Source organism: Canis lupus, chromosome 15, assembly GCF_011100685.1.
Source record: "Canis lupus familiaris isolate Mischka breed German Shepherd chromosome 15, alternate assembly UU_Cfam_GSD_1.0, whole genome shotgun sequence".
NCBI classification, from domain to species: domain Eukaryota; kingdom Metazoa; phylum Chordata; class Mammalia; order Carnivora; family Canidae; genus Canis; species Canis lupus.
The window spans coordinates 1,047,157-1,067,590 of NC_049236.1; the positions used below are offsets into that span (position 1 = coordinate 1,047,157).

At 38.3% G+C, this 20,434-nt stretch overlaps 1 protein-coding gene across 5 annotated transcripts in view; it reads left to right on the plus strand.

Moving 5' to 3' along the window:
- FOXJ3 (forkhead box J3) overlaps positions 1 to 20,434 on the plus strand; it is a 141,841-nt gene that overhangs the window by 38,250 nt on the left and 83,157 nt on the right. For all 5 annotated transcript variants that reach the window (XM_038557690.1, XM_038557691.1, XM_038557694.1 and 2 more), the window contains 2 exons: positions 5,046 to 5,370; positions 18,727 to 18,801. In XM_038557690.1, coding sequence (XP_038413618.1) covers positions 5,046 to 5,370; positions 18,727 to 18,801 — 400 coding nt within the window. The remainder of the gene's footprint in view (positions 1 to 5,045; positions 5,371 to 18,726; positions 18,802 to 20,434) is intronic.

Genomic DNA, 20,434 nt, shown 5'->3' on the forward strand with positions numbered 1-20,434 from the left:
ACATATTTTAAGGTGTGTGTGTGTATATATGTGTGTATGTGTGTGTGTATGCACACATACCTTGATGGGTCAGTCGGTTAAGTGTCGCTTTGTTTTGACACATGTCATGTGAGATCAAGCCTGAGTCCATCGTGGTGCTGGGCATGGAGCCTACTTGATTCTCTCCCTCACTCCTTCCCCTCTTCCCTCTAAAAAAAAAAAAGGAAAATATATATATTCCTTGAGATGCATGTGATCAGAATTATTGCTGTGGTAATTACAGAAATTTCTTTTGAGTTTTCAGTTGCTTAGTTTTTCTTAGAAGTTTTATGATAAATGGGTCTTGTGATTGTTCTTAAGTCTTTTTTTTTTTTTTTTTTAAGATTTTATTTATTTATTCATGAGAGGCAGAGACATAGGCAGAGGGAGAAGCAGGCTCCATGCAGGAAGCCCAATGTGGGACTCGATCCTGGGACTCCGGGATCATGCCCTGAACCAAAAGGCAGATGCTCAACTGCTGAGCCACCCAGGCGTCCCTTTAAGTCTTTCAAGATGAAATGCCAAGTGCTAGGAATAGAGTGGGAGGATTCAAGAATATCTAGGTCATGACATCATTATCCTCATTATTATTATTTTCCTTGTTGTTGTCTTACCTTTATTTAGGAAGCCAACAATATCTCTACCTTTTCCCTCCCTTTTCCCCCCCTCCTTTTTGATACTGTTGAAAGCTTGAAAACTTCCTGAGTAATTATTGATTACTCCTTGGTAGTTAGGGAGGTTGCAGAGGGAGGCCAAGCAATATGTTAAAGTACACAGAAAGCTTATTTGAGATATCAGTGGCAGTGTTTCATAAAGTGGGATTAGAATCCCTTCCTCTCCCCCATCTCATGACTTAATGTTGAGTTGTTATATCTCAGTGCTGTTTACAGTCTCATTTTATGCAGAAAAGATTCCTCATGAAACTTTTTTTTAGCAATAAATATTGTTACAGAGTTAAGAATTTAAGACTTCAATTTTCCATGCCCTGTTTTCTCCTATAAGTAACATTATCTTTTTATCTTTGCTTCCATCTTCCTATTTTTCTCTGCTATTCCAGAACTGTCTCTGTTCCTGTGTGGTGCTACTTGTCAGTCTGAGTCATACTTTTTTCCAATTCATAAAGTTCTTGAATCCTGTGATTATCCTTACCTCATGCTACTGAGTCCTTTTTTCGTTCACTGCTTCCTTTTAGCTTGTCATTGTGTATGATTTCACTTTTTTTGGGAAGGATCACATTCATACCTTCATTGGCTAGTCACTGTTCAATCATTTAACCATTTTTCATTAACCCTTCACTTATTATGTTCTTAGGCATTAGAGAGAGAAAAGAATAAGAAAGTTTCTTCTTCCAAGGAGCTCATGGTCTCTGGGGAGATAGATAAAGATAGTTATAATTCTATGTAAATCCTGGGATAGAGGTGTTGATATGCTACTATGAGAGTAGGTTCTAGTTCAGTTTAGGAGATGGAAGAAGAGTGGATTGACCAGGCTTTTGGCGGGGGTGTTTAATCTGAGACTTGAAAAGAAGTAGAAACCAGCTAGGCAGTGTTAGAAGGAAAAGACGTTCCAGAAAGGAATGTTTTTAATCCAAATTCTGTGTTATTTTTCAGATAACATGTACCTGGCATGGGTTAGTTAGTATCTGAAGTATGGGTACTCTTCTCAATGGGGAGGTAAGAGAAGAGGGAATGAGGGTGTAGTAAGCTTAGGTGTATGACGCAATTATATGTATGAAACAGCATGGTAAATGCCATATTGAGGTTATGATTGCTCTGGGAATTTAGAGAAGGATTAATAAAAGATTAATAAAAACTAAGGTAGTTGAAAATGAGTTTAGATTTAGTATAATAGGAGAAAGGGAACCATTAAAAGTTTTGGGGCACAAGGACGTGAAAATAGTGTTGCCAGATTTCTCTTGGAGTGTATGCATGGACTCTGGAGGTGATTAGCAGAGAGGAGTGGTAAGAAATCAGTCAGGGAGGCCAGCTAGGAAGCTTTTGGAATGAGGTGAGGTAATGAGGGCCTGACATTTCTTAACCAGATTTCCATAACCAGATTCCTCAGAGCCTCTCATGCTGTTTTTAAATTTACCACCATCTGTTCTCTTATACAAGTGGACTTCTGTCATCACCATTCCATTAAGAGGTTTCTTTCTAAAGTTACTGATGATCTGGCCAAATCTAATGGTCATTTTTTGTGTTCTTCATGCTTAATGGAGAACCATTGCGGCAACCAAGTGACACACAGCAGTGGAAGCACTTTTTACCTTACTACCAAGAATATATAAAATTTAAAAATTTGTGGGCGCCTGGGTGGCTCAGTTGGTTGAGCACCTGCCTTCCACTCAGGTTGTGATCCTAGGGTTCTGGGATTGAGCCCCATGTCAGCCTTCCTGTTTGGCGGGGAGCCTGTTTGTCCCTCTCCCATCTACCTGCTGCTCCTCCTGCTTGTGCATGCGCGCGTGCACTCTCTCTCTCTGTCAAATAAATAAATAAAATCTTTTAAAAATTTTAATAATTTGCAAACAGAAACCCCACTTTCTAAATTATCTTGTTTTCTTTATTTCTTAATTTTTATTTTTTTAAATAATTTATTTTTTTTAAAGATTTTATTTATTTATTCATGAGAAACAGACAGAGAGGTAGAGACACAGGCAGAGGGAGAAGCAGGCTCCATGCAGGGAGCCTGATGTGGGACTTGATCCTGGGACTCCAGGATCACGCCCTGGGCCGAAGGCGGTGCTAAACCGCTGAGCTACCCAGGCTGCCCTATTTCTTAACTTTTAAGAAATGATTTTATTTGAGAGAGAGAGAGAGAGAGAGAACATGAGTTGGGGGAGGGGGAGAGGGAGAGGGAGAAAGCTCCCAGCTGAGCAAGGAGCCAACACATGGCTTAGTCTCAGGACCCTGGGAGCATGACTTGGGCCGAAGGCAGTCGCTTAACTGACTGAACCGCCCAGGCGCCCTTGCGTTTTCTTTATTCCCTAAGTTCCTATAACTTATTTCATCCTGGCAACGAGCATGTCATATAATGCTGAGATTATAGAGCAGGATGGTAAGTTGTTTTTGTTTTTATTTTTAATCTCTGAAGGTGCTGTGTAGAGAATTTAAAGTTCACATTTTTAGAGGAATATATAGAGTAGAGATGGAGGAAATTTGAGAAAGTGAAAAAGGTAAAACTGTGGATGAAAATATCCAAAGAGCAAGATAATAGGTCTCTACTGGCAGTACAGATAGACTCCTCAAGACTGTCTCTTGATTTATAATTACTGTTGCCTAATCTGGTTTACTTTATACTCCAGTAGTACCCTCGCCAGATAATCCTAGAGTAATATTATTATTAACTAATGCTTAACGGATGTTTCTTCTGTGTATATGCTACCACATTTAATTCTCAAAGTAATATTTTAATTTTTTAAAGATTTGAGAGAGAGAGAGAAAGTGCAGGTGAGCGTGCTCCAGCTGGGGCCAGGGTGGGGGACAGGGGTGTGTGACAGGGGAGAAGAAGAGGGAGCAGCAGACTCCCCACTGAGCAGAGAGCCCTGATGCAAGACTCCATCACAAGACTCTGAGATGATGACCTGAGTTGGAAGTCCATGCTTAACTGGGTGCAGGTGCCCCCTCAAAGTAATATTTTAACTGTAGGAACTATTACTGTTTCATTTTACAGATGAGAAAGCTGGAGTTTAGAGATGTTAATTTCCATTTCCTGGACCTAGTAACTAGTAGAATTAGTATGAACTCCGATCTCTCTGACTTGAGAGCCTGCATTCTTTATCAGTTCTGTATTGGCTCCCAGAAGTGCATATCCCAAGCACGTATGCCAGAGTCCCTTTTGCAGCCATTTGGGATGAGGGCCCGTATTGGATTTTATTTGCCACAAAATTTTTCCTTTCGGTGAGGTACTTTGTTTTTTCTTGTTACTTTGATAGCATTTAGAAGTCTGATTCTTCTCTATCACCACAGTCATTATTCCTGTTTCTTTAATCCCATGGTAGACAGGTTTTGTATCTTCTGCTGAAAGTTAGCAATTCCAGTGTGAAGTGTCAAGCTTTGTTTCTATGTTTTTATCCTCAATTCTACAAGCAGCCTTTTCCCTTCTCCGGAATATGTGTTAACCTGGCAGATTTTGTTTTTCTTTTCTTTCTTTGGGTTGTAATGGCCTGAATTTTTCAGCCTTGGAGAGAAATACATTACAGAATCCAGATCATTAGATGTTTGCATTAGACCGCCCTGAGTTTTTAATGCTTCTTGCTATCCATTTATATGATTTTATCTCATCTATCCTACACTCCCAGATCTTTAGTTTTCTTAAGCTTGTTCATTGATTTTTGTGGTGTTTTACTTATTTATTTTTTTTAGCTGCCTTGGTACTGCCTATCCTCCTCTTCTCTTGTTCATCAGTGTCCTTGAGTTTGCATTCCTCTTTTCGGTCAGCTCCCCCAGCTAGCTTGTCTGCTTACTATTCTTGTCTACGCTTCTTGCTTTTCCTACCTCCCACCTGCTCAGCTCTACCTTCTTTTCTCCTTGCAAATTCCTGTGCTTATTTCTCAGTCACTTTTCTGACTTCTTTACTTTGGATAGTCTTTTGTTTGTATGACTCCCCTAAAATTTGTGTAAAAGAAATGCCAAGTGTACAGTCTTAAGATTTTAAAGGGCCTGCGGTATTGGTGAGTAAAGAGCTGGACTGCAGACTTATTTTTCATACTATGATCCTGTTGCCCTATTTAAAGTGACAGTCTTTTTTAGAAACATTGGCATTGGGATCACTTTGTGTGTAGGTATTGTTCTGAATCTTAAACATTTTAAAACCAAATTTATTGTATTTTGGAGAGGAAAAAATTTAAAAAGATTGGAAATGTTGAGCCCTTAAATATTTGTTTTGGTCATTAACATACTCAATCTTTTTCCTCCAGATTTAACTCAGGCTTTCCCTCACTTTGGAACTCCTAGATTTGTGAATATTGGATATTTTGAGAAGCAGGGGTTCTTTCCTTGATATTGACTAAGGAGTCTATTTACCTTCAGGATGACATCTGAACTGGAGAGCAGCCTAACATCTATGGACTGGTTACCACAGCTCACCATGAGAGCAGCCATCCAAAAATCTGATGCTACACAAAATGCACATGGAACAGGAATTTCCAAGAAGAATGCACTCCTTGACCCAAATACAACACTGGACCAAGAAGAAGTCCAACAGCACAAAGATGGGAAACCTCCATACAGTTATGCCAGCCTCATTACATTTGCAATTAATAGCTCACCCAAAAAGAAAATGACTCTAAGTGAGATTTACCAGTGGATCTGTGATAACTTCCCATATTATAGAGAGGCTGGCAGTGGTTGGAAGGTAAGGATTTTATTTAAATTATTATTTTTATGCTATAAACATAAAAATGGCTCTATTGAAGATAAAGCTTTGTAGGGGCTTATATAATTAAAAAGTGAAATTCTGATGATTAGTCATTTTTAAGATGTCAGACAAGTAAAATTTTTTTATTAAGTGATTAATTTTATCTTTGATGGAATACCAATTCGTTAAAACTTTATTATGTTGCATGACTGAGAGAACATAAAGTAAGAACAGAGATAATTAGCATTTACTGGAAAACAATACTTACAGCTCAGGTAAGTGGATAGTGGGTCTTTAGTTTAAAAAAAAAGTATTGTAACTAGTATTGTTTTCCTCATCTAAGGTTTTTTTTTAACTTTCATTTTGAAAGAGTTTTAGATTTATCGAAGAGTTACATAAATAGTCCAGAGAGTTCCCCTGTGTCCTTCAATCACTTCCTCTATGTTAACATCTTAGGTAATCATAGTACAGTGATAAAAACTGAGAAATTGATGTTAGTTCAGTACTTTCGAGTTTTTTCTTTTCCTTTATTCCTTCTCTATTAATTGGGATTCTTTTGTATTCAAGACTTCTACTTTCTCGTTTTATTTACTTATTCAGTCTTTTATTTTGCATAGTATGCATTCATGGACATTTATTTGTGCTGTCATTATTTGTCAATCAGATAGTTGAAGCTTTGGCCATAAAGAGCTCTTAGAAGTTGGCTCCTGTGCCCTTTTGATTTGGCCCTGTTATTTTGTTTGTTTAGCACTTTTTAACTTTCTGGCACAACAAGATGTTCCAGGCTCATCTTGTATTATTCCTGTCCACTCGTAGAATCAACCAGATTTTAAGAAGCCCTCGTTCCTCATCTAAGCTTTTTGATGAACTGTCAAATTGGTTTCCTACCTAATTTATGTTCTACAACAAATAATTCAATTTAACTTTCTTTTGTGTCTGCAGATATTGTTTATATTCCCATATGAGAATTACCCAGTTGTATGCTATGTAGGGTATGTGTATATGCATGTGGAAAAAGGGAGTTTAGAGTTTTAGATGGTAATTACTCTTGTTTCTTTTAAGCCTTCCTGTCTCAACACTTTTGTCTTTTTTGTTTGACTAGATTTATTAAAGATATTTACTGATTTATTATGCATTGATGATGTGCTATGCACCATGTCAGATAATCAGGTGTCTCAAGGGAAGGGATTTTTAACATATCCACTTCTATTCCATGTCCTAGTACAGTGCTTCCATTTAGTAAGCCTAGGAAATGTGGTTCAAATGAAACCTTGAATCTTGGTCCCAGCCTTCTTTCATAGCTTTACTTTTTTCTAGTTCTTTCTCATGCATCTTTTTTCTTTTGCCTATTCCAGCCTGCTAGCTGTCCCTGGAAATAAAAGCTGTGATTTTTTTTTTCCTTGCTTTCAATTTTCTCTTATTTGTCCTTGGACTTTCTGCCTTTTTTTCTAGTTGGCATTATCCTATTTTGTCTTTCAGCTTGTGTGTTACCTCTCTCCTCCCTATAGAACTAATCTCTTCTGTTTCCATATGCTTGATAAATAACAGCATCATAGACTTTTAGATTTTTGCTTAAATATCTTGTTTCATTAGTTTTTGTTTCTGTACCCAAATACTTAAGTGATAGTTGCTTTTATTTCTATGTGTCAGGTGCTTTACTCCCAAGTGCCTTCTGACATCTTTGTCTTTTTAAGTCACACAACAGTTTTAGGAAGTAAGTATTGTTACTGTCCAAATTTGCAAAGTAAGAAAACTGAGGCTTAGAGAACTAACTTTACAGTTTCTCAAAGAATGCAGGAACCCAAGATTTAGTAACAAACTTGGAGATTTGGAGATTTCAAATCTCATGCCTTAACCATTACACAAGGCCTATAATTTTGTAAACACTGTATAAATATTTATTGAATTTAATTTTCCAAGATGGTCTGTCTCTTAACTGGCCAACTCAGTATGAGCAGCAATTGTTAACAGTATAATATGAATAAGAGTCTACTCTTAACAATATTTCATTGGAGGAAATACATAAAAGTATTTGATCCATGAATAAAAAAAAAAACATCATTTTAACCAAGTAGTAGTGATCCATGTAAACTGTGTGCTCTGGCTTTAGGCACTACTATTCAGTAGAGTCCTTCTGTCAAGATTTCGGATGAGGGAAGGCAGATTTTGATAAACCTGTTTAATATTGGAAAAATATGGTGGCTAGGGAATAGACATGCCAAATTTGAATAAGTGGCTTTGGCTTAGAAAGCCCATCAGGGATTCATGGGTCTCTTTAACTGGTTGTAAACCTAAATATTTGCTGAAACCAGACAGGTGACATAAATGAGTAAAGCAAAAAAGATGCCTAACAGAAGAGTGCATGTCTAATGTAAGGCAGCTGTGCTCTAGGCACTTGTTGCATTTTAGAGAATATGACAGATCTTACATCCCCCCACCCCCTGAAAATTCAGAAATCTGGATTTTGTGTGTTTTTTCCCTATTTATTTATTTATTTATTTATTTATTTATTTATTTATTTATTTATTTATTTATTAAATTTTATTTATTCATGAGAGACACAGACACACACACACACGGGGGGCGGAGGGGAGCACAGACACAGGCAGAGGGAGAAGCAGGCTCCATTCCCATGCAGGGAGCCTGACGTGGGACTCGATCCCTGGTCTTCAGGAACACACCCGGGACTGAAGGTGGAGCTAAGCCACTGAGCCACCTGGGCTGCCCTGTTTCCCAATTTTTAAATTTTAATTCCAGTTCTCTTTAATACAGTGCAGGCCAAACATAAGTCTGTTGGCTGAGTTCATTCTGTGGACTCTGGCCTAGATCATATCCTCTTATTTTCAGCTACTTTAGTCTTTAATTTGAAAAGGATTTACTTACTGTATACTCTTGTGAGTATGTTGAGTTTGGCAGTACTAAGAAACTTATTAACACAGGCCCCCTAAGGAAGCTTATAATCTTTATTGGATAAGGGGGATAATCTATAAACAAGTAAGTATGATGTTATGTAAACAGTTCTGTAATAGAGAAATACAGAATACTGTGCTGTGATGAATTGACTAATGGGGCACACCTACTGTGTGTAATACTATCCAGTATATGTGTGGCTTAGTAAAGAGTGTTAAATGAAGATTGAAGTTAAGAAGTGCTGTGAGAATTTAGAAGAGCTTATGGCAAGTGTGATGAGATTCTTGAGTGGCAAAAAGACTAAGTGCTAGGAGCACACAGGAAGGGTGAATCAATAGAAAACTATTGAGGAAGTGTAATTGAGCACTATTTTGAAGACGAGGAAGATTTGGGTTTTTATTTAAAATATATATAAAAGGGGGATCCCTGGATGGCTCAGCAGTTTGGTGCCTGCCTACGGCCCAGGGCGTGGTCCTGGAGTCCCGGGATCAAGTTCCGCATCGGACTCCCTGCATGGAGCCTGCTTCTCCTTCTACCTGTGTCTCTGCCTCTCTCTCTCTGTGTCTCTCATGGATAAATAAATAAAATCTTAAAAAAAAATATATATATAAAACATTCAGGAAACAGTTGCTTATAGGGGTTCTTGAGAGAAAGCAGTAAGAGTTGGGATAGAGCCAGAATGCAGAGATTCCGTGAATATATGAATGCCAAGCTGAAGAGCTTGGTCCAAATTTTGAAGTGAATAGTACATGAAGATCAATTATGTACCTCATTTACTGTCTGACCTCAGCTTGGCTCAAGTGTAAGTCCACATGAGAGTGCCACATCCATTCTGCTGAATTTTGTGCTGCTGGCCAGCCCAACTCATGCCCTGACACTGGTTTGGAAGTAACTGATAGTTTTAGCTGGAAGATAATGGCTTAGTTATAGTGAGGAAAGAAGGGGAAAAGGAAGAAATGGGAATAGGTGGAGGAGTATGTTCCTCATAGAACCAAAGAGATTGGTCCAATCTCTTGCTTTAGGCAGATCTTTAATATTTCCAGGGATTGCTATCTTATAGTTTTTCTTTTAAACCCCAATTTTAGGGTGCTTAGAACTTGCCAGGATTGTTGCCAATTTTATTTCTGTAGACAGAGAAATAATTTAAAATAAACATTGCAAATGGAGACAAATGGAAACTGGTTTACCACCTCCTTTGCTCAGGTCTTAACTCTATTTTCACATTTTACAATTTGCTCTCCTTAGATTTGTTTTGCACACTCCTACAGTCTGGTGCTCAGTATTTCTTGTCACCCAGAGGAGAAAATTGCCATGGTCATTTGAAAGGATTCAGATAGAACTTTAATATTTAGTTAGAATTCCCTTTCATTTCTGTGCTAGGGCATTGAAGGGAGGTTATATACTGAAAATAACTCTTTGAATATTCCAGAAGAGTTTAAAAAACACTATTTTAATTTCTATGATGGAATGATTTTGTAATCTGAACTAGAGTTTTTCCTCTAATTTAATTTTTATTTAAATTTTTGTGCTATTCGTTTACTAAATTTAAATTTTTGTGCTATTCGTTTTACTAAAGAAAACCTTTTAGCTTACTGGAGTTTAGGGTAATAAAAAGAAAAATACAAAAAAATGTTATGTGTATGTGGAGTGTATTCTTTTTATGTGGGCAGAGAAAGAAAAATCTATATTTGTTTATTGTTAAAAAGAAACAAATAATAAACTAGAAATGTAGTGAATATAGTTACTTATAAGGGGTTGGGTGGAACCTGGGTGGAACCTAGGTGGAAGGAGTATAGAAGAGAATAAGATTTTGAGTACACTTTATTTCGTTCTAAACCATGTGTTTTTACACTATATATATATATAGAGAGAGAGAGAGAGAGAGAACCAAAAAGGATGGAAAAAGGAAACTTTAGAATTGAATATAAGCAGAAACAGACAAGCCATACGTCTTACCAAATGAATAACACAATCACACAAAAAAAATTCAAGGAACTTTTGAAAAGAGTATTCTATTATTTCCATATACTAAGATTGAAAAGAATTGCAAAGAAACCGTGATGTTTACTTAATAGCTCTGTTTAGTGGTTTTTCACTAGGGGCAGTCAGTCTCTACCTCCAGTAACCCCAAGAAGAGAAGTTGGGAGCAATTCTAAAACTATATAATATGCATGGTATGATAGAATACATGAGTACATATATTTGATGTTGGGAAACTAGGGCTCTCACAGTGAGGGGGAAAACGAGATACAGGTAGGAATGTGGTGGTTAATTTGAATTAGAGGTACCAGTTTAAACTTAAGTTTAAAATAAAAATCACTTAGAATGTTTTTAAAATTTAGATTCCTGGGTCACAACTCCAGAGATTTTGAATTAGTCATCTTGAATAGAGCCTAGGAATTGGCATTAAAAACCATTATAAGTGATTTTAGTCCAGATAAATTTTACTTTTGAGAAACCACTTTTGGGGCTGAGATTTTTAAGGCCAAGCAGTATGCTTTGATCAGTTATTTAACCTGGGCCATTTTTCTCCAGGTTAACCTAGACCATTTAAATTATATCTACCTCTATTCTCCTAACTTCTTTTCTTGGAATTATTATAGTTACAGTCTGGCCAAGATGTGAGGATCTTCATTGCGTGTGTGTGTGTGTATATATATATATATTCATGTCTTGACTTTCGTATCTCTCTGGGTATTTTAAAAACTTTTTTAAGGATTTATTTATTTGAGAGGGGGTGGGGCATGCACATGCAGGGGGAAGGGGAGAGGGAAAGAGAGTCTTTTTTTTTTTTTAATTTTTATTTATTTATGATAGTTACAGAGAGAGAGAGGGAGGCAGAGACACAGGCAGAGGGAGAAGCAGGCTCCATGCACCGGGAGCCCGACGTGGGTTTCGATCCCGGGTCTCCGGGATCACGCCCTGGGCCAAAGGCAGGCGCCAAACCGCTGCGCCACCCAGGGATCCCGGGAAAGAGAGTCTTAAGCAGGCTCCACTTGGAGCCCAACTTGGGCCTTGACCCCACAACCCTGACATGATGATCTGAGCTGAAACCACGAGTCAGATGCTTAACCGACTGTGCCACTCAGACACCCCTTTCTCTGGGTATTTTATTTTATTTTATTTTATTTATTTTATTTTATTTTTTCCTCTGGGTATTTTAACTTTCTAAATATGCTTTTGGTTTTTTTTTTTCAACTGATTTGTGATTACCATATGAAAAGCATTATATTCTAGGTTATGAGTTGATAGACAAGGTCCTTACCATCATGGAGCCTACATACATTTTGGTATAGGATGCAGTATGTGGGAAGAAGACCATTAAACAAATAATTATAAGTGTGATGAGAAGTCCAGGGTGAGAAGTTTATTACAGTGAGACCTAAACTACTGAGAAAAGTCAGAGAAGACTTCCCTAAAGAACTGATGTTTAGGGACTTCTGGGTGGCTCAGTGGTTGAGCATCTGCCTTTGGCTCAGGGCATGATCCTAGGGTTTGGGATTGAGTCCCGTACATCAGGCTCCCTGCAGGGAGTATCCTTCTGCCTGTGCCTGTGTCTTTGCCCCCCCACCCCCCTTCTCTCTCTGTCTCTCATGAATAAATAAATCTTTAAAAAAACAAACAACTGATGTTTAAGCCAAGAATGAATTGAAGTTGAATAGACTCAGGTGAAAGGGATAGAGTGAGTAATGCTGGGGGCAGTCCTCTTTGAGGGAGCAACAAATGGAAAGCCTAGAGGTGAGAAGGAACATTAGAGGGGATGAATATAGACAGTTGGGTAAGGAGGGTAGGGTCAGATGAAGGAGTTTGGAGGCTATAAGGTTATTGGATTTTATCCTAAGTGCAGTGGGAAGTCATTGAAAAGTTTTAAGTGAAGGAATAATACTGAATACCTTGTGGAGAACTGCCTGCAGAGTTGAGCATGGTGGGGGAGAGACAAAGAGAGAAAGGTGGAGGACGACACCACTTAGGAAGCCTTTGTACTATTTTTGGTGAGAATGGTGTCCTGGATTGAGATAGTGATGGGAGATGGAATAAAGTAGGTGGATCAAAGGTAGACTTAAGATCTGGTAACAGATTGGGATGCCTGCACGGCTCAGTGGTTGAATGACTGCCTTTGACTCAGGGCATGACTTCGGGGTCCCATATCAGGCTCCTTGCGGGGAGCCTTCTTCTCTCTTTGCCTATGTCTCTGCTTCTCTGTCTCTCTCATGAGTAAATAAATAAAATCTTTAAAAAAGAAAAAAGATCTGGTAACATTTATTTTAGATGGTGAAGAAGAGAGAAGGGTTTTAATTTTAAGTATGTCTTAAAGCTTTCTTTTAAAATTTTTTTCAAAGATTTTATTTTTGAGAGAGAACGAACATGAGCTGAGGGGAGGGGCAGAGGGAGTCTGAACAGGGAGTCTGATGTGGGACTCAGATCATGACCTGAGCTTGAAGGCAGATGCTTAACCAGCTGATCCATCTAAGTGCCTATCTTAATGCTTTCTGATTAGAGCTGTTATGTGAATAACTAACTGTCTTTAACCTGAGAAGAGAAAACTGGAAGATCACTGTGGGGATAAAGATTGAGTTTAATTTTAATCATACTGAGTTTAAGGTGTTTCTGGAGATGTCTGGTAGATTGTTGAAAATATATGTTAGGAACTCAGGAGACAGGTGTAGTTTGGAGGTCCAGATCATCACAGATGGTCATTGAAGCCATGGCTGTAGATGAGATTTACGTAGGCAGCAAATGGAGAAATGAAAAAAGGACTTGGGGGGGAGTCTTGATGATTTCCAACATACATCTTAGCTTTTTGTAGAGGAGGAAGCCCTAAGTAGAGATGTGTCCTTCCCCTGAGGCCATATAGAAAAATTTTTTCACCCCCATCTTAAACTTTTAAGGTGGGTAGATGAACTCCAGTTTGTTTAAATTAGTTCCTTTTTTTTCTTGTCTTTTTTTAGATTTGGGCTATTTTTTATGATTCCATTTTATTTCTGCTACTATTTTATCAGTTATACCCCTTCTAAATTTTAGTGACTGTTCTAGTTTTACCATACGCATCTTTATGAAGGTTTGCTTTCAACTATACCATTTTATGTATAGTGTAAGAACATTATAAACCTTCTATTTCTAATTCTTTTGACCCATCCTTTGTGCTATTGTTGTCATACATTTTACTTTTATATTATAAACTTCATAATTGTTATATTTTCTCGAGATAGTTTTATTTTATTATTTTTTTAAAGATTTTATTTATTTATGAGAAACGGGGAAACATAGGCAGAGAGGGAGAAAAGGACTCCCTGCAGGGAGCCCAATGTAGGACTCCATCCTGGGACTTCGGGACCACACTCTGAGCCGAAGGCAGACGCTAAACCGATGAGCCATCCAGGAGTCCCTGGATAATTAATATTTTTAAAGTGTTATAAATAAGAAAAAGTGTTTTTAAAATTTACCTTCATTTTTACAATTTCTGGAACTTTTTTTTTTTTAAGATTTTATTTATTTGACAAAGAGTGCACATGGGAGAGCACACAAGCAGAGGGAGAGGGAGAAGCAGTCTCCTGGGTGAGCAGGGAGCCTAATATGGCACTTGATTCTAGGACCCTGGGATCATGACCTGAGCCAAAGGCAGCTGCTTAACAAACTGAGCCATCCAGGTGCCCCTGGAACTCTTATTTCTTTTTGTAGATCCAAGTTCCTATTTGTTACATTTTTGCCTGAAGAACTTCCATATAGCATTACCAGCCAACTGGCACTATAAAAAATAAAATCTTTTAGCTTTTGCTTTTCTCAGTCTTTATCTTGTCTTCATTTTTGAGAGACATTTTCAGTGCATACAGAATGTTTTTTTTTTCTTTTAGTATTTTGGAGATGTCACTCTGTTGCCTTCTAATTTGCAGTTTTTGAGATGTCTCAAAAACTTTGCACAGTTTTGAGATGTTATAATTTTTATCTTTATTCCTCTGTACATAATTTTCCCCCTCTTGCTGCCTTCACAATATTCTCTTCATTTTGATTTTCACCATTTTGACCTCTAATGAAAATAGGTGTGTGAATTTTTAATTTCTTCCGTTTGGCGTTCTCTGAAATTCTGCATCTGTGATTTGATGTCTTGAATTATTTTCAGAAGAGTCTTGTCTGTTCTTCACATTTTTCTTCTCCATACTTTTTTTTTTCCTCCTCTGGGACTCCCATTACATATATTGTTCCACAGTTTTTGAACGATCTTGTGTGTGTGTTTAAAGTTTGTACACGTGTGTGTCAATTTGGGTAATTTCTCTTGATCTAGCCTCAAATATCTGAGCTTTTCCCTGGTTGTGTCCAGTCTGCTGATGAATCTATTTAGGGAGTTCTTTATCTTTGATTATGTCCTTTAATTTTATTATTTACTTTTCACTCTTACAGTTTCCACATCTCTGTTGAAATTCCCCATCTCTTTTTTTTTTTTTTTTTTTTAAAGATTTTATTTATTTACTCATGAGAGACGCAGAGAGAGGCACGCTCCATGCAGGAAACATGATGTGGGACTCAATCGTGGGACTCAGTATCATGCCTTGGGCCAAAGGCAGGTGCTCAACCGCTGAGCCACCCAGGTGTCCTTGAAATTCCCTATCTCTTTATGCAAGTTACCACCTTTTCTACTTGGTCCTTGAACATATCAGTTAGTTATTTTAAAGTTCTAGTCTGATAGTTCTAACACCTTTCATTTGAATATTGATAGTTTTATGTCTTGACAGTGGAGTTTCTTCCCTTGCATTTCTTACATGTCTTGCAGTGTTTGAGTGCCAGATAATATGTATAGAAGAATGGTCAAGATTGAGATAAATGGTATAGAGAGCAAGTGAGTGTGGTTGGTGGGGGCTGAGGAGAGAGGCAGAGGAAGAAGGGAGAGAGGGGATCTTAAGCAGGCTCCACACCCAGCGTGGATTTCATGACTCTGAGATCATGACCTGAGCCAAAATCAAGAGTCAAAGCTTAATCAGCCAAGCCACCCAGGCAACCCAAGGTAAATAATGTTTATACCTGTAGATGGACAAGTGTCTTTCTCCCCAGGCCATTTGTTTGGAGAGTTGAATCAATTTGTCAATAATTGAGTTGGATTTGGGTTTTGTTGTTGGTATCTTTACCTTCAGTATACCACAGACTTTACATTGCTGTAGCAATAGGCTTTTATTACCTGTGCTTGGAATGAGGTGCCTGGGTACTATAGAATTTTCTCAGTTTTCCTGTTTTCTCTTTAGATTTTTGTTGTCCCTGCCTACCTTGCTACAATTGGGGATCTCTCCATGTTCCTGCCTGTCCTCTATCAATAGGCTGTTCTCACTTGTTATTCACTGCTGGGCTTGGGATAGGGGCTTTGAGTTTTCTCTGCTTTCTTTCCTTCCTCCTTTTCCTTTTCCTTTTCCTTTCCTTTTTATTTTTTATTTAAAAAAAATTTTTTTTTAATTTATTTATGATAGTCACACAGAGAGAGAGAGAGAGGCAGAGACATAGGCAGAAGGAGAAGCAGGCTCTGTGCACTGGGAGCCCGATGTGGGATTCGATCCCGGGTCTCCAGGATCGTGCCCTGGGCCAAAGGCAGGCGCTAAACTGCTGCGCCACCCAGGGATCCCTCCTTTCCTTTTTAAAATAACTATGCCCAACTTGGGGCCCCTACTATGACTCCAAGATCAAGAGTCACTTGCTCTACCCACTGAAGGAACCAGGTGTCCCTCTTTTCTTGATTCAGCCTCAGTCATACTTAGGCCCTTGGACTTGAGGTATGGCCTTTCAGTGTTTCTTCCCTTGAGCCATACTAGGGTATCTGTAGTTTCTTTTAATGTAGGGTCCCGGGTCCAAGGCACTTTCTGACAGTTTTCCCAGAGGTAAAGGGGGTTTGCTTCTACTCTTCCTTCCCAGCCATCAGTAGATCTTCGCTTGTGTCTTGAGAGGGTTTTCATTTCCATTCTTCCCTCAGAATCAGTCTTTGCCAGAGTCCTGTCGGTGAGTTTTGCTGCTCCTGCCTCATAGTTAAAGTTGCTTTGTGAGATCTCTTGAAGGTGGTAGGGCCTTATTTCCCACTACAACTGTCTATTACCTCCTTCCTGCTTATGAACTACAAGGGAAACGTTCTTTGTTCTCCTTTCTTATTCCCATTCTTTCTTGTGAGCATGTAATAAAGGCTCATGGGGAAAGAGCTTTAAGAGTGAGTAGGAACTTCCCTTATGGTTGGGGCCCTTGCTACTTTAAACTGACACATAGGAGACGCCTGGGTGGCTCAGCAGTTGAGTCTCTGTCTTTGGCTCAGGGAGTGATCCTGGGGTCTGGGATCAAGTTCCGCATCAGGCTCCTTTTGGGGAACCTGTTTCTCCCTCTTCCTGTGTCTCTGCCTCTCTCTCTGTGTCTCATGAATAAATAAATAAAATCTTGAAGAAAAAAAAAAAAAAACTGACACACCAGCCTATGCTTTACCTTACAAATTTTAGCTAGTTTCTTGGATGCTTGGATGGTGGCCACTTCTTTCTCCCATACTCTGCCAAAAGATGAGACAGTTTGTCTGCTTTCTCCTTGAATGGGCTTGTCCTTCTTAGGAATTTAATTTGTTGTGCTGCCTTGCAGCTTCATCTCTCTGATGTGACTCAAAAATAGGATTTTTTTGGTTTTGTTTTTTGGCTTTACCATTAAACGTTTTTTCATTGTTTGGGAGTGATCATTACTCTCTGTAGCTGTTTATATCCCAAGCAGAGGTGGAACTCCCATTCTTAAGTTTGAAATTAATGTTTGGTAATAAGATAGGCTTGAATTTATATTCGGTGGTCATTTTTAAAAGACTTTTGTAATCCTGATATTCCTCTACGAGGGGAAAGTTTTTCTCTCTTTTTTAAAGATTTTATTTATTCATGAGAGACACAGAGAGAGAGGCAGAGACATAGCAGAGGGAGAAGCAGGCTCCCTATGGGAAGCCCGATGTGGGACTCAATCCCAGGATCCTGGTATCACAACCTGAGCTGAAGGTATGTGCTCAACCACTGAGCCACTCAGGTGTCCTGAGAGGAAAGTTTTCATATAGGCATTGTTGTTAGAGTTCTGGATTTTATGTTTAAAATATGCCCTAAATGCTCTCCCCTAAAATTGGCTAAATGCTTTTGGAGCCCCCTCTCTATCTACTAAATACCTGGCCATGTTGGCACAGAAATTATGGAATGGATTTTGGAACATTGTATTAAAAAGAAATGGCCTTTGGGTATTTTTTGTAAAAATTGTGGCACAGTCCTTATTCAAGAGAAGATTTTCTGTTTCACAGATTCTTCAGGTTGCTGAGTGCATTTTCTTGCCATCCAAGATAGTTATTCTTTCTTGCTGCATTGATGGAGCTAGATGTTCTTGCTAGCCCTCTGTAGCCACTGTTTTATGTGTGTGTGTGTGTGTTTTAAGATTTTATTTATTTATTCATGAGAGACATAGGCAGAGGGAGAAGCAGGCTTCATGCAGGGAGCCCGATGTGGGTCTCGATCCTGGGCCTCCAGGATCACACCCTGGGCTGTAGGCAGCGCTAAACCGCTGCGCCACCAGGGCTACCCTGTTTTATGTGTTTTCTTACAAATTGAAGTAAGAACCTAATTAGCTTCTATACATTCTTGTAATGGAACAGTGGAATTGTTTTTGCTTAAACATTTTTTTAACTCATTAGAAAAATGATAATACTTGTGCATTATAGCTTATTTGAACATTGCAGGAAAGAAAAAAATTATCTCCTATAATTCAGGTAGAATAACTGAGCATTTTGCAATTCTGGGTAATTCTAAGAATGAGTGAATGGGGGTTGCCTGATTGGCTCAGTTGGTAGAACATGCAGCTCTTGATTTCAGGGTCATGGTTCTAGCTGCATGTTGGGCATGGAGCCTACTTTTAAAAAAATGAATGAATGAATACCACAGGTAAAGTCATAGTCATGGGGCAGCCCGGGTGGCTCAGCGGTTTAGCGCTGCCTTCAGCCCAGGCCGTGATCCTGGAGACCCGGGATCGAGTCCCACGTTGGGCTCCCTGCATGGAGCCTGCTTCTCCCTCTGCCTGTGTCTCTGCGCCTCTCTCTCTCTCGGTCTCTCATGAATAAATAAATCTTAAAAAAAAAAAGTCATAGTCATGATGTAATATACAATTTTATATTTCGTATTTAATATTTAACATTAATCATAGGCGCATCTTCCTATGATTAGATCTTCCTAAAAGGTCTTAATAAACGTTTAAAATGGGATACATATTTCATCATTTGGAGTTTTATAAAGTTTACTAGAAGCTGTCTTTCCCAGTAGTTACTTTGCAGCACTGATAATTTAAAAATTGGAAAGGTTTACATTTGAAGCTTGGAATTGTATTCTAGTGCACAGAGATATTTAGGCCTCTGATTCTGTTTTTAAGAGTAGATTTTGTCTCTTGGATTCCAATGACCCTGTGGCTTTTCTTTAATTTCAGAATTCCATACGACATAATTTGTCACTGAACAAGTGTTTCCTTAAAGTGCCTCGATCAAAGGATGATCCCGGAAAGGTAGGATTCATTATCTTAAGATAAAATAATTGGATTCTTCATTATTTATCTGTTGTCATGTTTGTATCTGAGTAATCTGTTACACATAGAGAAAGAGAATTGGAATGAGAGCACTCAAGAACCTGTCTAATTCATTGGTCAGGAACCTTCCTGATGCTCCTTCACTTTACCCTACTTCATCCCCATTTAGTTGATAATCTTCAAGGACCAACCAGGCACTTCTCTTTAAGCAGTGGGAAGTAACTTCTAGTGTAGAGCTGGTCCTCTGTAATAGGTTGCTGCTTCTAATCTAGTTTTGTTTATTTTCTTAAGTAGTGTCTATTTGGTTTTTGAATTGCTTGTCAGGAACCACAATTCATTATTTATTGCATATAAGAGGTATATTTGGTAGATCTTGACAGAAGTGCCAATAATTCTTACCCTGAAATAAAATTCTCTGTTTCCTTAATTTCTTAGTTGATGTTTTTTCCTTTTCATTCTATTTATCTCCTGCCACCATTATACTTCTAGTATTTTATCTACAGGGACTTCCCTTCTTTTTGGTTTTAATAGCCATATCAACTGCAGTGTGACCTGAACTTGGTACTAGTTACTTGGTTTCTAAAGCTCAGAGTACTTTCTTGGGCCATAATTTGGTTGTCAGGATGCATTATTAGATGATTTTGAGACAGTGTATTTATCTATTGGCAAATGCACTATTGTTTGGCTGGTTAAAAAGTCTAACCAGCCAAACAGTCTTTTTAAGTTAACTATCCCTGGAAGAATCTTTCTAAAATCTGTCTAAAACCTGGCTATGTTACCACCCCTACTTAAAAGTACTGCCTGGTCAGTATCTTGGAGATGTTTCCTTGTGTTATCAAATACCCTTTATGCTTTTCCTTGATCTACCTTTCTAGCTATGATTCATATTCAAACTGACTGTGAGGAACTGCTTGAAGTTTCCCAAACATGCTTTTCGTATGATTATCTTCTACGGCACAAACTCCCTTTCTCTACTTGTGTGGCCTACTCTTTGGGTCTTTTAAGGTTGATGAGCTACAGCATTTCTTCTCTGAAGCTTTTTTGTTTCCGTATACTTCATCTGAGTCTGTTATTCCCTCTTGATTTTCTGTTACTTGGTCATCACTGTAGTAGCTCCTAACCAGTCAGTCTATCCTTGGGTTTACTACTTCTTTATAGTAACTTTTACATAGTAGCCAATGCTGTCTTTCAAAAATGTTATCCTGTTATATTTTCTTTTCTTTTTTTTTTTTATTTTCTTTGTTTAAAATCTTCATGGACTATCTGCTGTCCTTAGGTTGAAGTCTAAACTTTAAGAGGGTAGGGATCGTGTGTGTGTGTGTGTGTGTGTATATATATCCACATATGTATGGATACACACACACACACACACACACACATATACTTTTTAGCTCCTGTTGCTTGCACAGTGGCTGGTTTCACGGATGAGATACTCTTGTTGAATGAATGAATGAATGAATGAATGGTATCCTCTGCTAGATAGATAACTTCTAGAGATTAGAGATAAAAAGTTAATCATTTCCACTATAAAGAATGCACTCTTAATGTATATTTTATAGTACCTTCTGTGATGTGCCCCATCAAGTTGGTTCTAAGTAAGATCGAATAGATT